The 26,609-nt window shown below is 53.1% G+C and overlaps 6 protein-coding genes across 6 annotated transcripts, besides 1 other annotated feature; 2 read left to right on the top strand and 4 right to left on the bottom strand.

The window, feature by feature from the left end:
* Positions 1 to 26,609: part of a sequence feature (contig 1.61 483..865047(-1)) that runs on past both edges of the window.
* ANIA_03608 (ABC transporter protein AtrC) lies at positions 534 to 4,456 on the bottom strand (the record flags this gene model as incomplete). The annotated part of the gene is made up of 3 exons (XM_656120.1): positions 534 to 1,411; positions 1,478 to 3,465; positions 3,522 to 4,456. The coding sequence occupies 3 exons, from the start codon at positions 4,454 to 4,456 to the stop codon at positions 534 to 536; spliced, it is 3,801 nt and encodes a 1,266-aa protein (XP_661212.1).
* ANIA_03609 (protein CYP681A1) lies at positions 4,962 to 6,569 on the top strand (the record flags this gene model as incomplete). Its single annotated transcript, XM_656121.1, has 2 exons — positions 4,962 to 6,340; positions 6,395 to 6,569. The coding sequence occupies 2 exons, from the start codon at positions 4,962 to 4,964 to the stop codon at positions 6,567 to 6,569; spliced, it is 1,554 nt and encodes a 517-aa protein (XP_661213.1).
* On the bottom strand, positions 6,594 to 8,667 carry ANIA_10447 (choline/carnitine O-acyltransferase; the record flags this gene model as incomplete). Its single annotated transcript, XM_050611492.1, has 3 exons — positions 6,594 to 6,758; positions 6,822 to 7,765; positions 7,825 to 8,667. The coding sequence occupies 3 exons, from the start codon at positions 8,665 to 8,667 to the stop codon at positions 6,656 to 6,658; spliced, it is 1,890 nt and encodes a 629-aa protein (XP_050467518.1). The 3' UTR covers positions 6,594 to 6,655.
* On the bottom strand, positions 9,282 to 15,233 carry ANIA_10430 (uncharacterized protein; the record flags this gene model as incomplete). Its single annotated transcript, XM_050611491.1, has 7 exons — positions 9,282 to 9,334; positions 9,417 to 10,716; positions 11,335 to 11,680; positions 11,792 to 13,652; positions 13,719 to 13,905; positions 13,966 to 14,500; positions 14,569 to 15,233. The coding sequence occupies 7 exons, from the start codon at positions 15,231 to 15,233 to the stop codon at positions 9,282 to 9,284; spliced, it is 4,947 nt and encodes a 1,648-aa protein (XP_050467517.1).
* ANIA_03611 (alpha/beta hydrolase) lies at positions 16,006 to 17,077 on the bottom strand (the record flags this gene model as incomplete). Its single annotated transcript, XM_656123.1, has 2 exons — positions 16,006 to 16,905; positions 16,949 to 17,077. The coding sequence occupies 2 exons, from the start codon at positions 17,075 to 17,077 to the stop codon at positions 16,006 to 16,008; spliced, it is 1,029 nt and encodes a 342-aa protein (XP_661215.1).
* ANIA_03612 (type I polyketide synthase) lies at positions 17,502 to 25,398 on the top strand (the record flags this gene model as incomplete). The annotated part of the gene is made up of 8 exons (XM_656124.1): positions 17,502 to 17,948; positions 18,056 to 18,177; positions 18,229 to 20,358; positions 20,416 to 21,912; positions 21,986 to 23,129; positions 23,192 to 23,734; positions 23,795 to 23,913; positions 23,982 to 25,398. 8 exons carry the CDS (start codon positions 17,502 to 17,504, stop codon positions 25,396 to 25,398), a joined length of 7,419 nt encoding a protein of 2,472 aa, XP_661216.1.

The raw sequence follows: 26,609 nt of genomic DNA, 5'->3' as shown, positions 1-26,609 counted from the left end.
CAATGTCGGGCGTTCCTTGACTATTATTGGCACGTCAATTGACTGGGAGTGACGTTCTCTTTAACAGTGGGAGAATCCCCCAGAGGGAATCGAAGCTGACATCCGCTCCTAGCTTATAAAACAGGCGTTTGAACCCAGCAACTAATTCCCGTTCGGACTCAGTAAGATTGTGCGTTCTTCGACATTACGGCGCCCCTTTGATATGTTCGCATCCAGAGATAAAGAGTCCTATCGCCACCATTAACCTGAAGTTGGCTGATTTATTAGTCCAGATTCTGTAAGCAGGATAGTAATTGTTCCTGCTTTATTACCATTTGCTTTTGTAACAGTAGCAAAAAGAAAAACTATGGCAAGTACGCTGGATCAACATAGATCCAAAGAATAGACCAGTATCGGCCTTCGCCGTGTTCGCTGCCTACTCACGAACAGCTGTTCACGAGTCGCTGCCCCATGCCTTATACCAGGTAAAACACCAAGTGATATCGCTTACAAGATTTGATGTGGCGCTGGAATTAGATGTCGTATCTATTGTTCTATCTGTCAAGGCCCTGAGCAAGGACCATTTGATAATACCGTCCCCCTCTCGCCATCAGTTCCGCGTGAGTCCCTTCTTCCTCGACTCGTCCCTCATGCAGAACTAGTATGCGATCACACCGTCTTACGGTTGTGAGCCGATGTGCCACAGAAATTGTGGTTCTTCCGGGACCATGAGAAACACGTTCAATAGCCTCTTGGACAAGCCTCTCGTTTTCAGTGTCTAGCGCGCTCGTAGCCTCGTCGAACAGGAGGAGTTCGGGGTCTCGGATGAGTGCTCGCGCAATTGCGATGCGCTGTCGTTGGCCGCCCGATAAGGCTAGTCCACGGGTGCCAGGATCGGTCTGCTGACCTTCTGGTAGGGATTGGATGAAGTCTTGGATGTTTGCATCCTTGTATGCTTTGGTCAGTTTCTCTTCAATTTGACTGTCCAGCTCCTCGTTTTGATGAGAAATGCTGATGCCGATCAGGACGTTATCGCGGATGGAGCCTTGGTAGAGGGTTGGGTTCTGGGTGACTAGGCCGATCCGGGCACGGTGACTGTGGACGTCAATATCATGTAGCGGGATGCCATTGATAAAGATCTCCCCTGAGCCAGCCTCGTAGAATCTCTCCAGTAGCGATATCACCGTGGTCTTACCGCACCCAGAAGCACCGACAAGGCCAATGTGTTCGCCCTTTTTCACCTTAAAGGATAGTCCCTGCAACACGGGGACCGTGGGCCTGGCTGGATAGCTGAAGTGCACGTCCTTGAACTCGATGGCAGTGTCCGAGTCTAATTGGACTGTCTCTTGCTTTCCGGTGGAGGCGTTTATTGACGGCCGGGAGCCAAGGATATGTATAATGTTGTTTGCAGCTGTGTGTGCCTTTGCGGTATCTAGATAGTCCCTATTAGAAAGGGAGGAGAGAAGAGGTACACAAGCATATACAAACGTATACTTACTCACTGTATAGCCGAGCAGGAATCCAGCTGCCTGACCACCGAAGATCACGGCAACAAACACCATGAAGAACGTTTCGACGTTGTATTCCCCTTGTGATAGAAGCTTGACCCCGTACCAGAAGATTAGGCCTAGTGTGGCAAGATAAAGACTTTCGCATAACCCCAATAAAATGGCCGAAACAAGGGTGATTCGGATGAACTTAGGCGAGGTGTGCGACAACCGTTCATCATACATCTGAATGACCTTTTCCTCCAGCGTGAGACTGGCTACAGTGCGAATGGCACTGATCGCCTCCGTAGCAAACCGGGCACTTTCTAAGTAGAGCCTTGTCGTCCGTTCCTGGCAGGTGATCTCCAGCCTGACCCGAACATAGCCGGCAAGAAATAACGGTGGAAGACATCCAAAGATAGCAACGAGAGCAAGCCTCCATCCTACCGCCAAGGCTAGTATGCATGAGGCAAGCACGTTGACGACTACAAGAAGAATGAAGCCCAGACAGAGCGAGATCAAATCTTCTATCCGCTGGGGATCGGTGGAAAGTTGACCTGTCATCACCCCAGCTGACTGATCTTCTTCTTCGAAGAAGCTGACGTCCTGATTGAGCATTGCTGCAAAGTATCGACTGCGGTATGTCCCGCTCAAAAAAGACGCTGCAACGGTGAAGAAAAAACCCAGGCCGGCGTAACAAATCAGGACAGATACTGCAAGGACAATATAGATAATGCCCCAGAAGTTGCCCTTGTGAAGCATCTCACTTGCCATTGCAGGGAGGGGAAATTGAAATATCAGGATGGCTCTGCTGAAAACGACCGCTTGAACAGGGAAGACACTGCCTGCACCGATAGAGACAATCAGTCCGCAGAAAAAGAGGGGCCACAGCTGTAGCCGACCGCGCAAGAGAATGAAAAGGCACTTTAGAAGGGGAACTCGTTTCTCATGGGCTGTGGCCTTCGATGACTGGCTACTCATGGCGCTATTATAATCTTCGACAGCTGCCTTTTTTACAAGTACGCTGTCAGCTTCAGATGTCCCAGTTTGGTCTCCAGCTGTGGAGATGATACCATCCTCAGTTTGAGCAGCGACGAGATCGAAGTATGTCCCCTTCTTCGCTAGGAGTTCTCGGTGGGACCCCTGCTCCACCACTCGTCCTTTACGGAGAACGACGATGTTGTCGGCTCGCTGCACAGTCGACAACCTATGGGCAACAATGATAGTTGTCCGCGTCTTGGACACATTATTGAGCGCCGCCTGCACGGTCCCTTCTGCATTTGGGTCCAGTGCAGAGGTGGCTTCATCCAGAAGCAGGATGGGAGGATTCCGGATAATACTGCGGGCGATTGCGATACGCTGTTTTTGCCCGCCACTCAATAGGCCATCTCCAGCCCCAACTGGAGTGTCGTACTGTTCGGGCAGACCCTGGATGAAGTGATGAGCAAATGCTGCCTCGCATGCTTCCTGCACGCGAATTCGCCTTTCATGCTCTGGTAGAAGATCCATGTCTGTTCTGAAGAAGCCGTGGCAGACGTTGGCGAAGATGCTTTCGCTGAAGAGCACCGGCTCCTGCTGGACAGACCCGATTTGGCCGCGGAGCCAGCGAATGTTCAACTCGTGAATCGGGTGTCCATCTAAGAGAACTGAGCCGGAGACAGGATCGAAAAATCGGGAGACCAGGGCTAGGATGGTGCTTTTGCCGCTGCCTGAACTGCCAACAATGGCCGTGGTCTTCCCAGCTTCAAAGTCAACAGTCACGTCGTCCAGAACCCTCACACTGGGCCGCGAGGGATATGCAAAGGAGACGTTCCGGAAGGATATATGTCCGGTCACACCGGTGAGCGTCCTCCCATCGCTGGAGAGGCTGTCTATGTTTGGCTTCCGATCGATCACCTGGAAAAGCTCCTGGGCGGCAGCCGCCGTCTTTGAAACCTCCCCAATGAAGGGGCCAATAAGCGTGAGGGATTGGCTGCCTATCAGAACTGAGGTGAGGACTCTTATGTCAGTTAGCACTATATTTGTCTAAACGGCGTTCAGGGCAGGCTCTCCTACGTGATCAGGTAGCCGCCGCTTTCGATCTCGCCTTTCACAAGGAGTCGAATTCCGTAGAACCAAGCGAGCGCGTAGGCGCAAAACATGATTGCGAATTGAGCCCCGTACTGTATACCGCGGATCGGGCCCCTCTTGACTCCGAGCTGCGTCGCCCTCTCCAAGTACGAGTCGTACCTAGCTTGCAACTTTGAAGCAGCGTTGTACGCCTTGACGATATGAGTACTGGCCAACGCCTCCTCCGCGATCCCGCCGGCCTTACTGTAAATGGCCAGGATCTTTGTAGTGATCCTTGTCTCTAAGATTACAGTGACGACAATCACAAGCATCGCCAGTGGAAGAGTCGCAGCGACGACCAGAGTTAATTTCCACTGCCGAGCGAAGGCGACGACAAATGCAGCGCAAAGCTGTGCCACGCCCTCAATGGCGATTCCAAGCTTCTCGCCGAGACCGATCTCGACAAGGTCTGCATTGTTGGATAGCACGGTTGCCACCGTGCCTGGCAGGCAATTGTCGAAGTAGGAAAGATCCTGGCGGAGGATTGAACGGATGAAGTCGTGTCTGAGGGCCCTGACGCACCGGGTAGCGGTCAGTCGTAGGCACGCAGTGTTGAATGACGAGAGAACAAAGATGCTAATGAAGAGATACGTGAACCACAAGGCATTCTGAGAGACGTGAGACCGGAACTCATCAGGCGAGAGCTTCCCGGCGCCCCAGTCGTTGAAGTTGTCGATTAGAGTACCGAACACAAGAGTCATCAGCGGTAAAGCTGCACCGCATGCAATAGCTGCGAAGAGTCCAGTGACCCTGATCACATGATCCTGGACGCTCGAGTACCCCCAGACTCGAAAATAAGCTTTGGTCCCTGACTGTCTGTCGGGATCGTCGTCTTTGACATCAAGCACAGTTCTAGCTTTTTCTCCTAGACCGGACGACATGAAGGCGACAAGGTTTCTCCAGTCAGTACCTGCCGCGATGGACAAAGAGCTCTAAGTTATCGCGGGAGTCTTTTCTGACCATTTTTCCATATATACCAAGGATGACAGTGTATTCCAGGTATGGTAAGAACCATACCTTTCATTACGGAGTGTTACGAAGGAGTGCACCAGCTTGCCAGCAACAAGCCGGTAATTTAACAACCGAATCAATCAAAAAGTCACAAGCGGGGGCAGTGTATCGACTGAAGGATTCTCGTCAGCCTAATGCCTGCCGAAAGACGGAACTTATGCCCGTACTATATCTGGCAGTGCCCGAGCTCCTTCGCTTGCAGAGCTGAAGCTAGACCATGAGGGAAGACTCCATAGGAGGCCGTACGGACGCTGTATTCCATTGGCTAAATTCCAGCCAGGTGGTGGACGGCTGTCTGGTATAACTACTATCACCTCTCAGTTGAGATCCGACCCTGAGTCCTAAGCCTAATATCAACAGGGTTGATAAGCTACTATGAGTTTCCTCGGGCTTCTGCTGTCTGCAGTTTTTCCTGTGGCAATTTACGGAATTTTTCTAGTCGTCTATCGCCTCTACTTTCATCCTCTGCGTCGTTTCCCCGGCCCCAAGCTCGCCGCCGCGACATTCTGGTATGAAGTATACTACGACTGGTTCAAGGGCCCCTACCCCGGCTCTAGCTGGAACTTGGACCGACTGCATAATCAGTATGGCCCCATCTTGCGAAAGACGCCCGATGAGCTTTCCATCCGCGACCCCGACTACGTAGACGTGTTCTTCGCCGGGGGCCGGCGCGACCGCTATAGCCGGCAGGGTAAGGAGGCACAAGGCTCAGTGCAGTCAACCCTCCTGGGCAGCGACCACCGGAGACGGCGGGGCGCATTAACTGGGTTCTTCTCGAAGCGCTCGTTGGATACCCTCGAGCCGTTTATCATGGACAAGGTGGAGCAGCTTTCGGCTAGCGTGGAGGAGAATTTCCTGAAGACTGGCAATATCCTAGAGGCCGGGGTAGCTTTTGGCGCGCTCACACTGGATACCATCACGGACTACTGCTTTGATCAGAGCTTCGGCTGCTTGAGCAAACCAGATCTGGCACCCGAGTGGCGCAGGACGTTCTGGGATATGCTGGAAAGTATCCCTTTTCTGAAGAACTGGACCTTCTTTGCAGAGATGTTCTTCTGGGTGCCACAGTGGGTGGTGAAACATACAAATCCGGCGATGGAGCAGTTTTTCATCATGCAAGCGGCCATCAGAGCGAAGGTCGCCCGCGTCACAATGGAGTGGGAGCAGGACCAGGCGCTCCAGTTACAGGGTAAAGATCCCTTTATGAAGGGGAAGAGGAAGAGGACGATCTTTTACGATATTCTCAATAGCGCTGTGCTTCTTCCGGAAGATAAAACACCCAAGCGCATGGCGGAAGAAGCCTTTGGTATGGTGGTGGCAGGAGGCTATACAACCGGTAAAGCCATGGCAAACTTGATGTATCATCTCCACGCCAATCCGAAGTGGCTAGAGAGGGTTCGGGAGGAGCTGGATTCGCTCATGCCGTCCCCAGACCAGCCGGTCAAGTTATCTGACCTGCAAGCCCTGCCCTATCTGACTGCCTGTATTAAAGAGAACCTGCGCATCAGCAACATCATCACAGATAGTATCATGCTGGTCGAGCCAGTCGACACTCTTACCTACAAAGATTGGGTCATCCCGCCAAAAACTCCCATCGGAATGACCTTGTACCATATGCATATGGACGAGCAGATCTATCCGGAGCCAAAGGCGTTCAAGCCGGAGCGTTGGATCAAGGGTGCAGAGGCGAAGCACGATCTCGACAAGTACTTTGCGCCCTTCTCAAAGGGGACTCGCGGCTGTTTGGGGGTTAAGTATGTCTCTTCCGCTTTCTTTTACTCTTTTTTCCTAGACTGACCTTTTTCCAGTCTGGCAAATGCGCAGATGTATCTTGGCCTAGGCGTCATTCTTAGACGCTTCGATTTCCAGCTGTTCGATGTGGTGAAGGAGCGCGACGTTGACACGGTTCGAGACTGCTTCGTAGGCCTCGAAAGTCCTGAGTCGAAAGGAGTCCGATTAAGAGTCATGGATAAGCGTGAATAGGCCTCCGCAAATGCTGTACTATTTCGTTTTATTCCATACTATTCCTTCGAAGTTGAAGTAATTCATTTGTTATAGATGACAAAATGCTATGCTGCTTGAAGTATATCCCAAACCTTTTCAGCGGCCCTCGCTAGACTGTCGCAGAACCTCGTTGTGTCCCCCGCAGGCCCGAGGATGGAGTATTTGACGCTATTCAGAAAGGCAAACGTCAGTGTCTTGCAGCAGAAATAAACGTGAGGAAACTCTACTCACCTTTCAGGCTCAACCTCAAAATGCAACCAGATCCCATCGTCTTCTCGCAAGCAGCATCCATTTTCAGCCATACCCGTCGTAAAGCAATTGCTGATGAACTTCCGCGGCCGTGCCCTCTTATAGACTGGGTCATGATACAGCTCCGGCTCCTGCTCGTCGGCCTCAACAATTTCTCGCATCATGGAGAGAAATCGATCCGATCCGCCCGCTCGCGTGCAAGCCAGCACAGCGCTCGAATGGGCTCGAGCCGCCTCAAGGAGTAGCTGTCTGCAATCCGACAGTGGAACGGCCTCTGCAGCGGCGTCCACGAACGCCGCAACCTGCGCCGTGACTACTTGGTTAATTTCTACCCGGCCCGTGTGGAAGTTGGACTGGAGCACTGTCTCCCAGCACGGAGAGGTCTGTCCGAAGTAGTATCGCCCTGCCAGTTGGACCACAAGCTGGAATGCACTGTTGGCTGGGATCTTATATGCCTTCATCAGCGACGAGCCGTACCCGGTCCACGTCGTGTATCGATGCTCTCGGCTGGAGATGGCGGCCGTATATATAGAGCGCGTCTCGTGTATACGAGCCTCGATTCCGGGAGAGATTGCTGAATATCGAACCGGGTGTACCGTAACTTCGCAAGAAGTTCCGTTAGACAGCGTTCGTCTGTCCTGGTGGCGACGGATTGCCTCCGCAATCTCGGTGTTCAGCTCATGGACAGTGCCTGCATCAAGCCCAGTATGGTCGCCTAGAACACCAGAGGCCCCGTTGGCCGCGATGATGAACTCAATCGGTTTGTCATGCCAGCGATTGGAGCCGTCTAAGAAATGGAAATGGCGACCTCGCTCTTCTGGTGTCTCGGGAGAGCCATCGTCCAAACAGACAACAAACGCGGATTGCTCGATGGTTCGAATATACGATGCGTTCTCCTCACTAAGGTGCATAAATTCATGCCGAGTCTGCCTTCGTTATCAGCTGTCTTGCATTTACAAATAATCGGTGCGAGAAGAAAGTATACCTTTGCCCATGAAATACGATCCGCTGTAGTTAGGACTCCAAGCCAGTCGACCTCGTCTATCCGCGTGTCGAGGATGGTCTGGAAGATTCTCTCCAGCCTCTCATATTGGGCATGTTGTGCTGACGAATCAAACTCGACCTTGTAGACATGCCCACGCCGCAAGACCACAAAGTAATCGTTTCCGGGATACCGACTCATAAGATCTACACCCAGCGTGGGCTCACGGACCGTATTAAACATATACTTGTATAGGTCCATGCACTGCGGCTGCTCGTTGACAAGTCGGGGTTGGATCTGGCCGTTTTCCAGGCAAAACTTATACCGGATAACCGTTGACGCAATGAGGGCTGCCCGTTCCGCTTGCGAGTGTCTTCCGATATTAACCGGGTGCGTGAAGAAGAAGGTCATATAGGGGGCGAGGGGACCATTGCGAACGAGGTATTGGTTTTGGAGGTATAAATCGTGATACCATGTATCTGGATTGGCTGCCTTCATAACTTGCAAGCGGTCGTATAGACGTCTTCCAATACTACCTGGCGTCTGGAAGTCTGACGCGAATCGAACTGTTTCCTGGAACTCTTGGTCCGTTGCAAAGGCTCGCAGATAGGAGAGATGTCTATTAATGATGGCTCTGAGTTCTGGGATAGGAAGGGGAGGGAGTGGGCTGGTAGTAGTAGCCCTTTTTTTCTCCACAGTGTCTGTCTGATCTCTAGCAGAAGAAATTTCATTTGGCGCTGATGATGATTCCTTTTGCACAAGCCTGGACCTCTGTACAATCAATTTCACCAGGTGAGAAAGACTCGGCGCGTCCAGAACCTCAGACGTCTGCATAGGAGCCTGCATGGTCCTCACTACCCAGTTCTTGAATTCGATAGCTAGGAGGGAATCCAGTCCCAGATCTGTGACGGCCATCTGCTCCTGGATATCATCAGGGTCCATAGCGAGGAACGAGGTTAGCTGCTGCACTGCGGCTTCCATCACAATTCTGTGGACTTTCTCTATGCTGCCCGCAGATGTAATCTGCTGATCGATCCTGTTTGACGATATTTCCTTTTCGGTCTCGCCCATCTCGTCAGTAGTGCTGAATACAGTACTGAAAATTGGATCCTCTCGTCGACAATTATCCCTGTCAAGACCGCCAAACAACTCCGCCTCGCGATCTTGACGTGCAATGCTGCTGATAGCATAATTGAGGATACTATCTAAGTCTGCAGCCTCGACAGAGAGTTTGCTTTCATCCTCCCCCAAAGCGTCGAGGCGTAATGTAATGGACTTGGGCATGGATGGGACGCCCAGAGGGCTCCCCATGGCGTATAGTCCTTGTCCTTCAAGACCTAACAGGCCCGCGGGCGACGCAACAGTGATACAGAACTCCACTGACTCATTACATGCTGCCTTTGAGATCGACAATCTGCTGCTGTGCATCCGATTGAGGCTGCAGTGGATATCTTCGCCCGTTATCTGGACCAGAGTGCTTGCCCCGGGACTCCATTCAACGTAGATAATTCCTCTCAGAGCCGGCCGACAGTTGAGGGCTAGAGCGGACAGGAATGCATCCGCATTTGCGACGTCTACATTCACCACCTGGAAACGAGAAGAGACTTGAGCATCTGGTTTCGCTGCTGGGTTAGGTGACTGCACACTGAGGACATGTTCTGCTCCTCTCGCCTCCAAAAAGCTGCAAAGCATGCGGTTTAGGGCCGCACTACCTCCTACCACAGCATATGTCCCGTCCGCAGTCAAATGCGGAAGTTCTGGCTTGGGGGCGAGCTGCTTCACCAAGACTGTCTCGTCAGCGGCTAGGACAATTTTTCCTGCGTATCGTTGGCTCTGCACAAGCCTAAAGCCGGCACTGAGGTCTGTGATTGGAATCGTCGTTATGGGCGCAATTGCCGTCAGGCTTTGCTCTTGGTATAGCTCCATCACCTTTGCAAATAGCTCCTTGAGCTGTCTAGGCCGCTGGGTTGCCAACAGTCGCATGTCGATAGACGCAAAGGTGACGTTCTTTCTGAGGCCCCGGTCCATAGAGAGCGGTATCTTGGACTTTGTGAGATCAATCAAGTATCCAAAGTCCGCTACGCAAGGAATGCTTTCATCCATTAAGTCTCCTGATGAACAGTTGATCACAACATCCACGCCTCTTCCATTAGTCAGGTTCAAGATATCATCTCTGAAGGCAGCCGTCCGACTGGAGAGGATCTTGCTCGTCGGAATCCCCTTTTGCTCTGCCAGTAGCTGTTTCTTTTCAGGGGACCCGACGGTGGCAAAGATTTCTGCACCGACATGCTGTGCAATGGAGATGGCGGCCTGACCAACCGCTCCAGCGGCACCATGTATAAGAATCGTCTGGTCCCTTTCAAGTCGGGTAATTCTAGTAAGCGCGTAGGCTGCAGACTGGAAGGCGATTGGAATAGATGCACCCTCGATGAAGGAGATGGCATCGTCGAGCCGGTGCACCATGTGGCATTTTACTCTGGCAATGTTTGTATAGGGCCGCGATCCCCATCCACAGACCCGGTCTCCTGGCCTGTAGGCGCCCTCGCAGAGGGGCCCTGCGGCGACAACCACGCCGGCGAACTCGCCCATCATGACTTCTGTGGGCTCGGCGCGATCCGAGGCAATTGCAATGTCTACCCTGTTGACCGCATGGGCGTACACTTTCACTGACACTTCATCGGGCTCCAGCGTATCCAGGAGACCGTCGACGGGGACGAAAACGGCGCTGTCAAGCAAGCCCGGTGTCTTGAAATGTAATTGCAGAGGGCGACCGGATGTATGGAAGCCCGAGGTCTCCTCGATACTGCTGCCATTTATGCTGGCTGCAAGCCATTGGTTGGTTGATGCGCTCTTTTCCAACTGGGGCACCAGCAGCGTTCCCTGCCGATACACATACTCCCGTTCAATTGTATCATTGTCTCGGCTTGCACCCACAAACGATCGACCTACAATCTCTACCACTATCTCATGCAGCGGGTCTTGAGAAAAAGATGGGCTTTGCTGATAGTCGAGAGTGATGGCGAGCAAGCCTTTCACTTCTCGCTCAGCAACTCGAGCGAGGCCACTGGGAGATAGCGTTTGGGCGCCCGATATTCTGTCTACGGACACCGTCACCAATAGGACAGACCTAAGCCGGCAGAGTATGTGAATAAGATTCTCAGGGGCCACTGATGTGGCAGATGTGTCGATTAAAATGATATGGATGGCCGCAGGGTCTGTCGCCTCCGGGCAATTTGGGACGATAGAGCACTGGGCGTCCCAGTTGGTTCGCAAATGACAGAGCAAGCCTTCCATCAAAGTCTGTATAGAGGCCGTTCTCGCTAGACAGAAGATATTGATGTTTGGACAGAGTCCCGTCCGCTCGTATACACTCCGAATCGGCCACCATGGGACAGGGGTCCAGTTGAGGTAGTAATAACAAGGAATCAGCGACTGCTCTCTAGATTCTATATTTTCTGGTCCGCCGCCATCTTCGCCAATTGCTCGAAAGTCTTCTCGGGAGAGGGAGCCAACTTGGATGAGATCTCCCTGTGCATCACGTTGAAAGATGGACACTTCAACGGACCCATGCCTCCTGCCTGCATGAGCTAAGCGACATGCGACCAGCAGCTCATCCCCCGGCTTGTTCAGAATGTCCGCTGATATGGAAGCCTCTCCGATTGATGTTAGCATTACTGGCCCCTGGCTGCAGTGTCGGTGGTACAAGGGTAGCACGATATGCATGAAGGCATCAAAAACAGTCGGATGGATAACATGCGGTTGCATGTGCTGGGCTGGCATTAGTGGCGCGATATCTGGCACTTTCAGCCTGCCAATTGCCTGCTGCTCACCCAGGTGGAGCTCGCGGATGACGGCAAAGCTATCGCCGTAGTCAATTCCATTCTGACGCAGCTGGGTATAGAGGTGTTGCGGGTTGATGATGTCCTGACACCTCTGCCTCATCTCCTCCAGCCGGGTTTGCTCCAGTGACCGTCCGGCAGATCCTGTACGATCCTCGAGCTCGTGCTCTTCATGAAATTCGGCATGAATCGATCCCCTACAGTGCTCGTTCCATGTTCCATCAGCGGAGACCGAGGTGACGCGGAACTCTTCCCATGCCACGCCCATGCGCCCTTTTAACAGCCGAGACGGCTTCAGACTTATCAACACCTCAATACTGGCTGGTGAGCTGGGGACCACCAGGGCCTTGGAGAAGGAGACATCCCTGAACACGTATTTCGCGATTTTCCGTTTCCCGCCACGATCCTGCGACACCTGCTTCAGGGCCTCAATAGCCATGCACAGAAAGGCTGACCCAGGGTATAGCGCAAAGCCGTCAATGATGTGCTCTTGAAGCCATGGCAACTCGTCTACGCTCAGAACATGCCGGAAGATTGGTTCGATGGTGCTGGTCCCGTCCAGACGGAGGCCCAACAGGTCATGAGGGGCATGATGGCGGAAACGGTAATCCTTGCTCAGCCGTGATTCTTGCCAATACGTATTCGAATGGTCCCAGGGGTACGGCGGCAGGTCAGTAACGACCGGGTGCGCCTCTCTCGGTAGCGCAAGGAGGTCGGCAGTGAGATCAACCTGGACACCATGCTCGAAGAGGCCTCCGATCATCTCGAGGGCGGCTATATGGGCGTCCTTATTGCGAACTAGGCTAGAGATATAAGTCCATCTACCCGCTGGTCGTTCGAGGGAGTTCATGATCTGGCGGATTGGGCCTTGAAGGGCCGAATGCGGTCCCATCTCCAAAAGGACGAGACTGTTCGAGCTCGATGCGAAATATTTCTCCGTCAGCTCCTCCAGCGCCGGACCGAAACGCACCTGGGAAACAAGATTGTCTACCCAGTAGGATGCACCGAGCGCGGTGCTGGTTTCTGATCCTGTTACCGAAGAGTAGAAACGAACAGATGCTGCGGCCTTCTTCGCTGGGAGATCGCGAAGGCAATGCCCGAACTGCCCGGCCACGGCCTGCATGTGGTGGGAATGATAGGCAATATCAACCTTCAAGCGCCGGTTAAAGATGGAGTCTCTGTCGAGCCGCTGTTGCACCTCCGCTAACGCTGCCTGGTCCCCAGACAGAGTCACACTCGAGGGACTGTTTACACAAGCAATGGTACACTGTCCCGCCGATGAAGAGCCGTGCTGCAGATATGGCATCACTTGCGCCTCGCCCAGCCCAACCGCCAACATCGCTCCTTGAGATGAGATGGCGTTCCTGCACCAGCCCGCCACAAAGCCTTTATGATAGGCAATTGTCAATGCCTCCCTTCGCCCTAGGATGCCAGCTGCATAAGCTGCGGCAACCTCGCCGCTGGAATGCCCGAGCACGGCACTCGGGCGGACATTCATCTCGGCCAGCATGTCGACAAGGGCTATTTGGATCGCTGTCGTTGCTGGCTGTGAGAGCTCGCTCGAGTTGATGCTGGACGCGGACTCTTCGCGAAGAAGTTCCTCCAAAAGGCGCCAGGAAGCTCCAAGCTCGGTGAGGATTGTTTGAGACTGATCAAGCGAGTGGGAAAAGACGCTATCTAATCCTACAAGTTCCTTTCCCATCCTCGCGTACTGAGCACCCTGGCCGGTGAAGAGGAAGACAACCTGGACCTTCGTCCAGGACTTAGTGGTGTGAGGCTTCTCCAGCGCCGACAGGATGCCCGGCTGCGAAGACGCAACAATGCTAGCACGCCAATTGAAAATCGACCGTCGGTGGCAGAGTGTTTTGACTAGCTCTTGCCTTTTTATATACGTTGCTCCGTGCCTCGAGACCCAGTCCCTTACATTGTAGATTGCTGCCTCTAATGACACCCTTGATTTGGCGGAGACGATGAAAAGCTGAGGCCGGCCGTCTTCATTTGGCTCTGGGGGACCATGCTCGTAATCACTTGACGGCGTCACCACACCGTTTGCCGCACTGTCCGAGTCAGTATCTACGCAGATGCAGTCCGAGTCTGTGTGGAATCCGTTAGTAGGCTGGGTCTGCAACTCGAATGATGGTGCCGATTCCAGGATAACATGGGCATTCGTCCCTCCAAAGCCAAAGCTATTCACAGAGGCCAGACGAGTCCCTTCATGGGGCCATGAAACCGGCTTTGACGGAATCTGAAGACAGCACAATATTAGCTAGGCCCGGGGGGCGCTTTATACAAGCGGAGGACATACGATGATCTTAGTCGACTCCAGCAGACTATGCAGGTCCGGCTTAAGAGTCTCCAGTGCGGCCAGTGGCGGGATAGTAGCGTTTTCTAGGGCTATGACCGTCTTGATTACACCGGCCAAACCGCTCGTGCTCTCTGAATGTCCCAAATTTGCCTTGATCGAGCCCAGGAAAAGCGGGCGCTCTCTTGTCCGTGCCGCACTTGCGAACACCTGTTTGATCGAAGTCACCTCTGCAGCATCGCCGGCTTGCGTCCCTGTCCCGTGGGCTTCTATATAGCACACATAGTTCGGGTCAAGTCCCGCCTGGCGATACAGCGTGCTTGTCAATTGCTGCTGAGCCTCGAAACTGGGAAGCATGATGCCATTTGTCTTGCCGTCTTGATTGATGCCCGTATTTCGAATCACAGCTCGAATGGGATCACCGTCTCTTACAGCGTCTGCCTGCCTCTTTAGCACCAATGCAGCAACACCTTCAGCCCGCCCATACCCAGCGCCACGACTGTCGAATGGGTAGCACCGGCCATTCTCATTTATCATGCTGAATCAATGGTCAGCCAGAGTCTTCCGCGATATAGACAATTCAGGACAAAGCTGAGAGGGACTTACTGAAGAGCGCTCATCGCGATGGTCATATCTGGACCCAGTAACAGGTTCGTCCCTGCCACGATGGCCGCATTGGTCTCGCCCAATCTTAAAGCCTGACAGGCCAGGTGCAAAGCGACCATACTTCCCGAGCAGCCGGTGTCCATGCTCACGCACGGCCCTTTCAGGTCAAAGGTATACGAGATGCGTCCGCAGGCAGTTGCATCACCGCACCCAGTTAGATGGTACTTCGGGATCTGGCTCGGATCCTTGTAGATCATGCGGTCGTAGTCGCGACTAACCAACGCAACATATACGCCTGTTTGGGTCCCCCGGATTGCTTCCAGCGGCATCCCTGCATTTTCTAGAGCCTCGTATGAAACTTCTAGGAGCAGCCTCTGCTGTGGGTCGATGGCGGCTGCCTCGGCGGCGGAAATCGCGAAGAAATTGGCATCGAAGACTGCAGGGTCTTGCTGGAGAAAAAAGCCACCCCGGGCGTTATGCGTCCCTCTTGCTTCTGGATCTGGATGATGGAAGGCATGCCAGTTGTACCGGTTCGAGGGGACCTCCTCCCAGCACTGTCGACCTTCGTATGCCAGCTGCCACAGCTTTTCTGGGGTGTCTGCGCCGCCGGGAAAGCGACAGCCCAGGCCGACGATGGCAATGGGCTCTATTTCTGGTGATGACATCTTGCATTCCCTGCGCAATCTCACTGTACGATAAGATGAAGAGGGTGAGGATAACTACAGCGAGTAGGGTGTCAATGGTTGGGTCGATATATATCTCGTTCCTCACGTAAATTTTAACCAACAATAAAAAGAATGATAGGCTCGCAAGATACTCTACGACGCTTGTCTATGTCTCTACTAACCTCTGCCACTAAGGCACTACTAATCCTTATCAAAAGAACGTCAAACCGAAAGAGACATATTCCTGCCATTGCGCCACCTAGTGCTTCGGCCGGCGCAGTTCAGCGTAAGCACATCGCTTCAAGTAGACTCAGCTAGGAGAACCGATTACACTCCATAGCTAAGCTACTGAAGTTAGCTACTGAAGGATCACCTATCGGGGGCATTGCTCCGTTACTCGATTCGGTACGGACGTCTGCTCCGCGCTGCTGTTGGCCCCCAGTCTTGGTGTGCAGCCAACCCGCACTAATGTCGCTACTAGTCTACCTCGCTGAAGAACGGCGGGCGGCTGAGTATGAGGGGTGACTGCTGGCCTAGAACCTTACGCGGAGAGGTCTTTTTTCTTTCTTTCTCGTTGAGCAGGACTTTGCTCCTGTTGGAGAAGCTGGCTGATGGATCCGGCTGAACTGTGATACTTGACCGGGTAAATTCCAGGAACTGGTGTAATTGACGTGGCTTACGCTTACTTTACAACTGAATAAAGTGGGAGAAAGAGTGAGAGAAAGAGATGATGGAGGAAGAGGGAGCAATTGGTATCTGCGAGACGAGGTAACTACGCTGCAGGCTTCAATAGTCCTCTAGCTACCTGCCAGATAAAATCGATCTGCCATTTCATCAACATCGGCATCTCTGGCCCATGCAGTACGTAGACATGCTCCTTGCTCGGGGCAAATACCTGGCGCTTCGGCGCTCGCAGCGACTCGAAGACCTCGGTCTGCTTTTGTGGAGGTGAAATCTGGTCTTGTTCGGGCGTCAGGAACATCACCGGAGTCGGCCAGATCTCCTTAACCATGGCCTCAGGGACAGCCTCGAACAGGAACATCCGATGGTACGATTGTAGTGTCGTCCCGTAAGGATTATGCGTCAATGTCTCGTCGAAGTCCTGATCCGCCGCCGCGGCGTCTTCCCTCCAGCGCTCGTGCTGCTCACGCACCTGCTCTGCTTCTGTGCGTCGTCGCCGCTCCTTGTCCTCGCCGTCCGTCTCGTCTCCCAGGTTTGCGTTGACGTGCGAATTGAAAGGGATCTCGGCGAGGGACTCGGCGATCGGGAGGATGTAGCCCTCGCTGCCCCGTAGCACCTGCGCCTCGCGGTCTTTCAACATTTTAGTCTTGAGCCGGCGCGCGTCTGTCTCTGTTACCGGGAGAAACTTGAAGATGGGCGCTATAGCGATGACCGCCGCAACGCGTTTGTCCACGCTGGCGGCGCTGAGGGCAATGCCCGCGGAGAGAGAGATGCCCCAGAAGACAATGGCTTTGGGGTTGACGATGTCGAGGGTGCTCAAGTAGCAGAACGCATCAGAGTAGTCTTCGACCTGTTTGAAAGGGTCGATGTCATTGCGCGGAAACCCGCCACTTCTGCCTGTGTTGCGCGGATCGTAGACGAGCGCTGTGATGCCTGTCCGTTGCAGCTCTTCTGGGACTCCTGGCGGGAAATTGTCGAGGACGACATTGTACTGTGATGGTTAGAACAGCTTCGACGAGGAAAGAGAGACCTACACCTGGGCTTAGGATAACTGCCGGTCCCCTCTGTGCTGCTGGATACAGTCTTCCACGGAGATAGATCCCATCCAGTGTCTTGAACTGAACATTCTGATAGGGCTTCAGCGAGGAATCTTCCACCGTCATAGCCGTAAATGACACAACGAAGGCCGAATGGCTAATTCTTTCTTTTGTTGGAGAATGTAGCAGCGAGCCCTAAGAGGAGCGGAGGGAGGAATTCCACAAGGGACTTCTTCAGGGCCCCCATTCCCCCCTCCCCCGGCATTATCGGGCTGCTATTCCGCAAGGATTTGGTTGTTTCATCAGTTTAACCTGAATAGTACTTGGATGCAGTAAGATGGATTTAGCGGCGCTCCCTGACTGAAGTTGTAATGCTCAATACAGCGCTAGGCGATTACTGTACGAAATCATACAGTACTGTTGAAGACGCCCTGATGATAAGCCGCTGTGGACCACGATGGTATAAATGCTCTTCAAATTGGATAAGCAGCTTTTGTTTGGCTCAAACCTGCTGTTTTCTGTCATCAATTCACTAGTTCATGAATCAACCATGAGAAATCAAGACATGAATGGCTCCGCCAACGGCGAGGCTCACCTCCGTAGCCCTACGTCCATGGTCCCAGAGCCCATAGCGATCGTGGGGATGGGGATGAGGCTACCAGGGAAGATTCACTCGGCGGAAGCCCTGTGGGAGCTGCTGATCAGCAAGCGAGAAACAAGCGGGCCTGTTCCTAGCAGCAGGTACAATGCCGGAGGGTTCTACTCGGCGTCCAAGAGGCCCGGCAGCGTTGCAGTCCAGCGCGGTCATTTTCTGGACGAGTCAGACGCGCTGGATCGCCTGGACACCTCTTTCTTTAGCATGGGAAAGGCTGAGGTGGAAAAGCTGGATCCCCAGCAGCGCATGCTGCTCGAGGTAGTATGGGAGTGCATGGAAAATGGAGGCCAGCGCGACTGGGAAGACTCTAATACGGGGGTCTTTGTCGGTACCTGGGGTGATGTATGTTCACTTCTATTTACTTTTTACTTTCTTATCTTCATACATTGTTTATATTTATTATTGTATCTTTGTATCCTTCTGAGCGGCGGTTAATGAGATTCGACCAGGACTGGCAGGACTTCCTCGCTAAAGACCCTCAGCAGACTGGGGGCATGCTGAATGTATCTGGGGCTGGAGACTTTGCCATATCGAACCGGATATCGTACGAGTATAATCTAAAGGGCCCGAGGTAATGGTATCATCTCCCCATGGCAGCAAGTCGATGACTGATGATTTACAGTATGACTATCAAGGCCGCCTGTGCTTCCTCCATGATATGTCTCCACGAGGCGTGCCAATCGCTTCGCGACGGTGGCTGCGATGCAGCCATCGTCGCAGGTACGAATCTGATTATTACGCCGACTCAGACCATCGCGCAGAGTGAGGCAGGAGTCCTGTCGCCAACGGGCGAGTGCCGAACATTCGACGCGTCAGCCAATGGCTACGCCCGTGGGGAAGCCATCAACGCCATTCTGATCAAGAGGCTGGGCGATGCTGTACGAGATCAAGATCCAATTAGGGCTGTTATCCGATCGACGGCCGTGAATTGTGACGGGCAGAGCGCAGGCATCAGTGCACCGAATCCCGCAGCCCATGAGAGAATGATCCGGCGAGCCTACAAGTTTGCGGCGCTTAATGACGCCCTAGAGACGCCTTTTGTAGAGTGCCATGGCACCGGCACCCCCAGTGGCGATCCGCTCGAACTGCAAGCGATTGCCAGCGTGTTCGGAGGGATCCAGGACACGTATGTGGGGAGCATCAAGGCCAATGTAGGCCATGCAGAGGGGGCGTCGGGGATCAACAGCGTCATCAAAGCCGTCTTAATGCTTGAGAACCGAGTCATCCCTCCACAGGTGAACTTCGCTGTCCCGAATCCACGAATTCCGTTCGAGGCGGCGCATCTGGTGGTGCCTACAGAGCCAACGCCGTGGCCGACCGGTCGACCAGAGCGTATCAGTGTCAACTCCTTTGGCATAACTGGTGCGAATGCGCATGCGATTATTGAATCTGCCGCATCTTACGGCGTGGTTCGACCGTGCTGGAATGGATCCTCCGTCCCGAAACTGCTGATGTTCTCTGCAAAGACCACTGGCGCCCTCAAGAGCCGAGCAGCGCAGATCAGAAGGTACGCTGATGCCTACCCTGACAGGGCAAACGCTCTGTCATATACACTGGGCTGTCGAAGGTCCCACCTTGGCCATCGCGCCTTCTGCTTCGCGGGAGCGAACGAGGTCACTTACATGGCCGAGAGGGTCAAGCAGACCCCGGTCATCAACTTCGTCTTTACGGGCCAAGGTGCGCAATGGCCGAGGATGGGCAAGGAGCTCATGGAGGAGTTCCCGCAGTTCAAGAACGACCTTGTCCATATGAGCAAGATTCTGGCTGGGTTACCACACCCGCCGGCCTGGGACATTGTGGAGGAGTTGCTGCAGCCGATGACAGAGAGTCGTGTCAATGGCCCTGAATTTTCCCAGCCGCTATGCACCGCCATTCAGGTTGCACTGGTCAATCTGTTGGACGTACTTGGCGTCTCGCCCGCGGCCGTTGTCGGTCATTCCAGCGGAGAGATAGCGGCGGCATACGCTGCCGGTGCACTCACAGTGGAAGAAGCCATTGTCGCCGCGTACTATCGAGGGCGAGTAGCAACCGAATCGTCGCGCACTGGGGCCATGGCAGCCGTCGGAATGGGTCGTGCCGAGGCTTCGCTCTACCTGGAGGATGGCGTGGTCGTTGCATGCGACAACAGCCCTAACAGCGTGACACTATCGGGCGACAAGGAAGCTCTCGGTTCAGTCATGGAGCAGATGAAAAGTGATGATAAGAATCTTTTTATCCGTCTGATCAAGACGGGCGGTCTGGCGTATCACTCGCACCACATGCTGAACCTAGGGTCTAGGTATGAGCAATGTTTACAGCCGTTTGTCAGGGCCCATTCTGCCAGACTCCCTTTCTTCTCCAGCGTTACCGGCAAAAGGCTGGCTGAAGAGGCGTTACTGGATGCACGGTACTGGAGACAGAACCTAGAGTCGCCGGTCAAGTTCTATCCCGCTGTCAGGGCTCTGATCGCCAGCCAACAGCCTGCAGACCAGCTCTTTCTCGAAATTGGACCCCATTCAGCACTTGGGGGACCCCTGCGGCAGATTTTCAAGGCTACAAAGACAAAAGGCCGTCTAGCTTACTCACATAGCTTGGTCAGGGGCAGGAATGCCGTTGAAAGCGCACTGGAAATGTGCGGGCAGCTATTCTTGCAGACAGTTGATATCCGTATGGAGCAGTGGACCCATGGAGGTAGCACATTGACGGACATCCCAGCCTATCCATGGCAGCACGAATCATCTCACTGGTCCGAAACTCGGGCAGTGAGGGAGTGGTATGTTTTGCATCTGTCTACACATATCAGTTCGTAAGCATTTAACCAGATCTCTAGGAGGACTCGAGCCTTTCCGCCCCATGAGCTGCTGGGCTCACGGATCCTGGAAGGAAGCGATGTCGAGCCCATCTGGCGCAACCTGCTCCGTTTAAAGGATGCGCCTTGGCTTAGTGATCACAGAGTGCTGCAGGATGTCGTATTTCCTTGCGCTGGATACATTGCAATGGTGGGCGAAGCTATTCGACAAATTACGCATTGCGACGACTTCAGTATCCGCCATCTGAGCATCAGTACAGCGATGATACTGGGCGATGAGAAGACTGTCGAGGTGATGACCTCACTGAGACCTTCAAGGCGGATGTCGACCCAGTGGTACGAGTTCGCCATCTACTCGTATAACGGGAACACCTGGACAACACATTGCGATGGGCAGGCGAAAGGAGGTAGGGACGACAAGGCAGTGGACTTGCAAATGCCTGGACTCTATACCCAGCTCCCCCGTCAGGTCCAGTCCCCATATCCTATCTTTACGCGCGCTGGCCTTCACTACGGTCCAGCATTCCAGGGGCTGGAAAGCGTTTGCGCAAGGCCTGGTCATAGAACAGCCACGGCGTCGCTTCGGCTTCCTCCAGAGACAGGCTCAGTGTATCCCCTGCATCCAACGACTATCGATCAGTGCTTGCAACTGCTCGGGCTAGCCTCCGCAGAGGGCCTTGCCCATCACTTCGAGCAGATTCTTCTGCCAACAATGGTAGAAAGCCTGTATATTCAGGGGGCCCTTGACGCTGCGGCGCCCATGCAGACAGGAGCAAGAGCCGTCTTGACTGCGGACAACTCTGGCAATTTTCAAGGAGAGATGGCTGTCGTTTCAGGCGACCAGGTCTTGCTCTCCGCACATGGATGCAAACTTTCTCCGCTTGAGAACGAACGGGCGGGCCTGTCGAGGGACGACAGAATAGCAGCAGCTCGGCTGTACTGGAGGCCGGATCTCGACTTTATCCCTCTCGAGAGCCTGATGAGTTCTCATACGAAGGATCTCGGTGCACTACAGCTGATGGAGACTTACGTCTTCCTATGCACCGTCGAGATCCAGCATCGAATCCGCAATCGTGCACCGTACAATGGCCACTTTGGCAAGTTTCATCATTGGATTGATGAGTGCGTTGATCAAGGGCGACGGGGAGAGAACCAAATCGTGGCTGGCAGCGGCGAACTGGTGAAACTTCAACCAAACGAGCGCATGGCTCTTATCCGCCAGCTGCGAGGCAAAATCGCCGACTCCGAGTTTGGCAATGTCGCAGAGCTTGTCAGCCGGCTCCTGGACAATTGTGTGGAGGTCTTCAAGGGGGAAACAGAAATTCTGGATGTTTACTTACGAGATGGCGGTCTCACAGAGCTCTACGCCATCACGGGAGATAGAATTGATTCCACCGAGTTTTTCATCACAGCAGGCCATACAAATCCTACGATGCGCGTTCTAGAGATTGGCGCTGGAACGGGGGGAACCACCCTGGTGGCATTGCAGGCTCTCACATCTATCAATGGAGAGCCCATGTATGCCAGATACACGCAAGTCCAGCCCATTCTTACGTGCTAAACCTCTGGCTTCTGACTGAACAGAAAATAGATTCACCGACGTCTCGTCTGGCTTCTTCTCCGCTGCCAGAGAGAGGTTCGCCGAATACCCTGGGCTCGAATACCGGACTTTGGATATTGGAAAGGACCCGTTAGAGCAGGGATTCGATGCTGGCAGTTACGATCTGATCATCGCCTCTAATGTCATTCATGCTACCGAAACCCTAAACGTGACCCTGAAAAACGTCCGCAAGCTGCTTCATCCACGAGGGAGGTTCTTTCTCCAGGAGCTGACGCCTTCTGCTGCAAAAATGATTAATCTTATCATGGGCCCGTTGCCCGGTTGGTGGCTTGGAGAGGCTGATGGCCGAGCAACCGAACCTATTGTATCTCCTCAGCGCTGGGATCTCGAGCTGCGTGCGGCAGGATTCTCTGGTATTGAGTGTCTGGTCCACGATGATGATAATCAGAGGGACCATCTTGGCGTCAACATCATCGCAAAGCCTGTCCGGCCTGCCCCAGATTTTCCCTGCGTCACTCTGCTGCTCCGTGAGAGCCACGATGATCTGAACTCGGTCAAGTTGGCGAAGCAGGCGTTGAGCGACAAGGGGTATCATATCGACGTATGCTCCCTGGGCGCCCAACTCCCCGTTCACCAAGACATTATCTCGCTGGTGGAGATTGACTCTCCCTTCTTCGAACCAGACTGCCCGGGCAGCATTGCGGTCCTGCAAAGAATAGTTTCTCAGCTTGGGTCATCGAAACTGCTCTGGGTGACGGGGTCCGCTCAGATGGGACCGGTGGACAACCCATTCTACGGCCTCACGCTCGGCCTCGCAAGGGCGATCCGAGCAGAGCTGTCGCCTTCTCTCGCGACTGTGGAAGTTGACAGGCTGGATCCAAAGTCTGCAGAAACAATTGTGGAGGTGTTTGAAAAGTTCCAGGATACGGCCTCCTCCGTGAATCCAGACAACGAGTATGTAGTCAAGGACGGCGTTGTCCATATCGGTAGGTATCACTGGACGCAGATCTCAGGCGAGCTTGCACAATCTCATGACACGTCCGGTCACCCTCTCAGACTGGAGACCAGGCGAGAGGCAGGTGCGAAAGTCCTAGGCTGGGCTTCACAGACACCCATCCCGTTGGGGCCAAACGATGTATCCATATGCCCGGCCTACGTAGGCGTCGGCCTCAAGGTACGTTGTTTACATGCCTATCTCGGATAGTGTTGGCTTGCAGCCACTAATCCTCCTCCTAGGACTACGACAGCCTGGTCGGATTGGAGGGTTCCGGCACGGTTGCGGCCATTGGAGCTGAAGTACAACGGCTCAAAGTAGGGGATCAAGTAATGTTCCTCAAGGACGACTGTCTCGCAACAAGCATTACAGTCGCTGCAGATCACGTAGCAAAGATCCCAGACGCGTTGAGCCTCGCCGACGCTGCCAGTATGCCTTGGGCATACTGCACCGCTATCTACTCTCTGAGCATTGTGGGCAATGTCCGAAAAGGGCAGACAATCCTCATTCATGAAGCGACAAGCTCCATTGGTTTAGCCGCTATTATTCTGTGTCAAATGCTTGGTCTCGAGATATATTGCACTGTCACCAGCCCTAATCAAGCGGAACACATCACCACCGCTTTCAACATTGCTTCCAGCCACATATTTGCCTTTGGCGATGCGTCTTTTCAATCTAACTTGATGGCTGCGACTAGAAACCGAGGTGTGGACAACGTACTCCTCAACTTGCCGTCGGTGGATGTGTTGCAGGCCTCGTGGAAATGCGTGGCCTCACGAGGAAAGGTAAGGACTTGCATCTGTTCTCCGCAATGGACGTCCGATTGATGGCTAATCATTGTCTAGCTAATCACACTAGCAAAGCCGGGGCTTTATGATCGTGCAGAGTTGGATTTGGACCTTTTGAAGGGCAATAGGAGCTTCGTTGTGGTTGACATTACCTCCCTTCACGACGTATATCAAGAGTATGCGCCCAGTTCCCCTTCCATCCCACGGAAACGCCACTTTTGTGTAGCTCTAATATCCTCGCTAGGCTCCTCGATGAGACAATCCATCTCTATACTCACGGCCATATCAAACCTATTACGCCAAACTCCATTGTCGGTGCCGACCAACTTCAGGATTTACTTGCAGTTGTGAACCAAAGCAAGTCATTAGGCACGACTGTGGTTGTAGTCCCAGATGCAGCCAACGCACTCCCAGTACACACAGCCCACCCTGAGCTTAAGCTGCGACCAGATAGAGCATACCTTCTAGTGGGAGGTTTAGGCGGACTCGGCCAATCCGTCTCAACGTATCTGGTCGAACGCGGCGCCCGGCATCTCGTCTATCTGTCTCGGAATGCGGGTGCGCACGAACGCCACCGACAATTTATTCAGGAGCTTGAAAGCCAAGGGTGTTCTGTACAGGCAGTTCAAGGGGATGTTGCCAAACTGGCGGACGTGAAAACAGCAGTGGAAGCGGCTAGCCAGCCAATTGCCGGTGTGCTGCAAATGGCCATGGTTCTGAATGATCGCCCTTTTCTGAGTATGTTTCACGACGACTGGTGCACTGCAATTCGGCCCAAAGTCGACGGGACATACAACCTGCACAAAGCGCTGCTGGATGCAGATACAACCCTTGACTTCTTCGTGGTTTTCGGATCCGTCTCTGGCGCATTCGGGATCGCCCACCAGGCCAATTACGCGGCAGCAAATACATTCCAAGATTCATTTGTGCAGTACCGCCACGCGCATGGCCTTCCTGCATCTATTTTGAACATCGGTGCCATGGCGAATGTCGGCTACGTGAGCGAAAATCACGCCGTCGAGGAATTCTTCCGCGCTGCCGGCATGCCGTTTCTATCCGAGGGAGACTTCTTTGAAGCACTCCACCATTCGATCCGTCACCAATTTACTGCTGCTCCTTTGGCGCAGTCAAGGTCATCAGCTACGGCGCACGGTCGAGGCGCAGGTGCGACCAACGTTGCCCAGCTCGCCCTAGGCATTCGGTCTACCAAACCGATGGATGATCCCAGCAACCGCGTGCTCTGGAAACATGACCGGCGAGTGGACATATACCGGAACATTGAAGCCGCACGGCTGCAGGACAGCACGGATGGCAGGGACGGGGGCGAGGAAGACAAACTCGCTGCGTTCATGACTGAGCTGCGGTCCAGCCCGTCCGTGCTGGATCGAGCGGACACCTTGGCCTTCCTTACGCATGAGATTGGCGTCAAGATCTACGAGTTTATGTTGCAGCCGGTGGAAGAGCTTGACGTAACCAAAGGCTTGGTCACCCTTGGCGTGGACTCCCTGGTTATCGTTGAGATTAGGAACTGGCTGCGGCGCAAATTGGAAGTCGAAACCAGTACACTGGAGATATTGAATGGCGGCACTATCGAGACTTTGGGACAGATCTGTTTCCATAGATTGCGCGGAAAATATGGAGGATCGGCTCCGGGAAGGTGAAGGTATAATCATAGTGACAACAAAACATAGCGGATCACAATTACTTTTATTCCCATACGAGCTCAGGAAAAAGAACTGCTATAGACCATGGCAGAACCCCTGAACGGTCCAAAGTCAGGACTCAAACCCACGGGTTGAGTTTGGGGTCAGAACCTGGATTATAGATAGACACCTTAAGTAGTTGCAGTTGTAGACACTGGAGCAGTTATGTCCCAACATCCACCTGCTGGCTGAAATAGTGCTTGAGCCCTCAAACAGGCCATTGGTCTTTTTTTTCGAATGTGGGCTAGCGGAGTTACTTTCTAATACTAATAAACCAGATTTAATAGGAATAATGGCCGGCCAAGAGTTTCACGATTGAGATACATGAAATTTAGCAAGATGTTCACTCAAGAGAAAAAAAGCACCCCGAAACCATGATGGCTGCATTGAAGGAGATTATGAGGGATCTCTTATGGCCAAGCGACGGCTCTTCTTCTGTAGATCGTTAATAGAGAGGTTTGCGGCCATATCCAAAGCAGAAATAAAGGCTGGGAATCTCGCCTATAAGGCTGTTGGGAAAACTGATATAGAAAAGTGGTACGTTTGTCAGAACTGCTCTCAAAACATGACAAAGATTTTAGCAGAAAAGGAGAAAGTACAGCAAACACAGCTTAACCTTTTTTGCAACATGAGGTTAGAAATAAACTGTCAAAAGAAACCCTATATAACTTGGACGATATGACGCACGGCTTAGATGCAATAAAGGAAATTAAGTAAGGCTCAATCAACAACACAAACAGGTTTGTGGGAAGCAAGGCAGGCTATTACTCTATTCATAATAAGAACGCATTCGAGGAAGCTGAAATCACTTTCTAGTCTCCTGCCATCACTTTATAGTGGTTACAAATGTGCTCCATCACAGTACTTCCTTGCAAAGAACGCATCAAAAGGAGTAAAGGAGAAATGGTCTATGAGCATTAGACCGGAAGAAGTGCACAGGAAGGTAGATGAGGAGCTTAATCATGCTTGCAGTCTGCAATGGGTTCTATAGTATTAGTGACAGTGACAAAAAAAAGGCAGGAGATAAGAGGGCAACAGCTGCTCTGAAGCTCAACTTAAGGAGTCGACGTCAAGATGAAAATAGGGCATTGATCCATGCGAAATCAAGATGAAGGTGAACCCTATGCTCCAGGAGAACGGAAAACGGATCAAATTGCGACATATTGAAA

This window comes from Aspergillus nidulans, chromosome II, assembly GCF_000011425.1.
Source record: "Aspergillus nidulans FGSC A4 chromosome II".
NCBI lineage: Eukaryota > Fungi > Ascomycota > Eurotiomycetes > Eurotiales > Aspergillaceae > Aspergillus > Aspergillus nidulans.
This window is presented reverse-complemented; position numbering and strand designations above follow the sequence as displayed.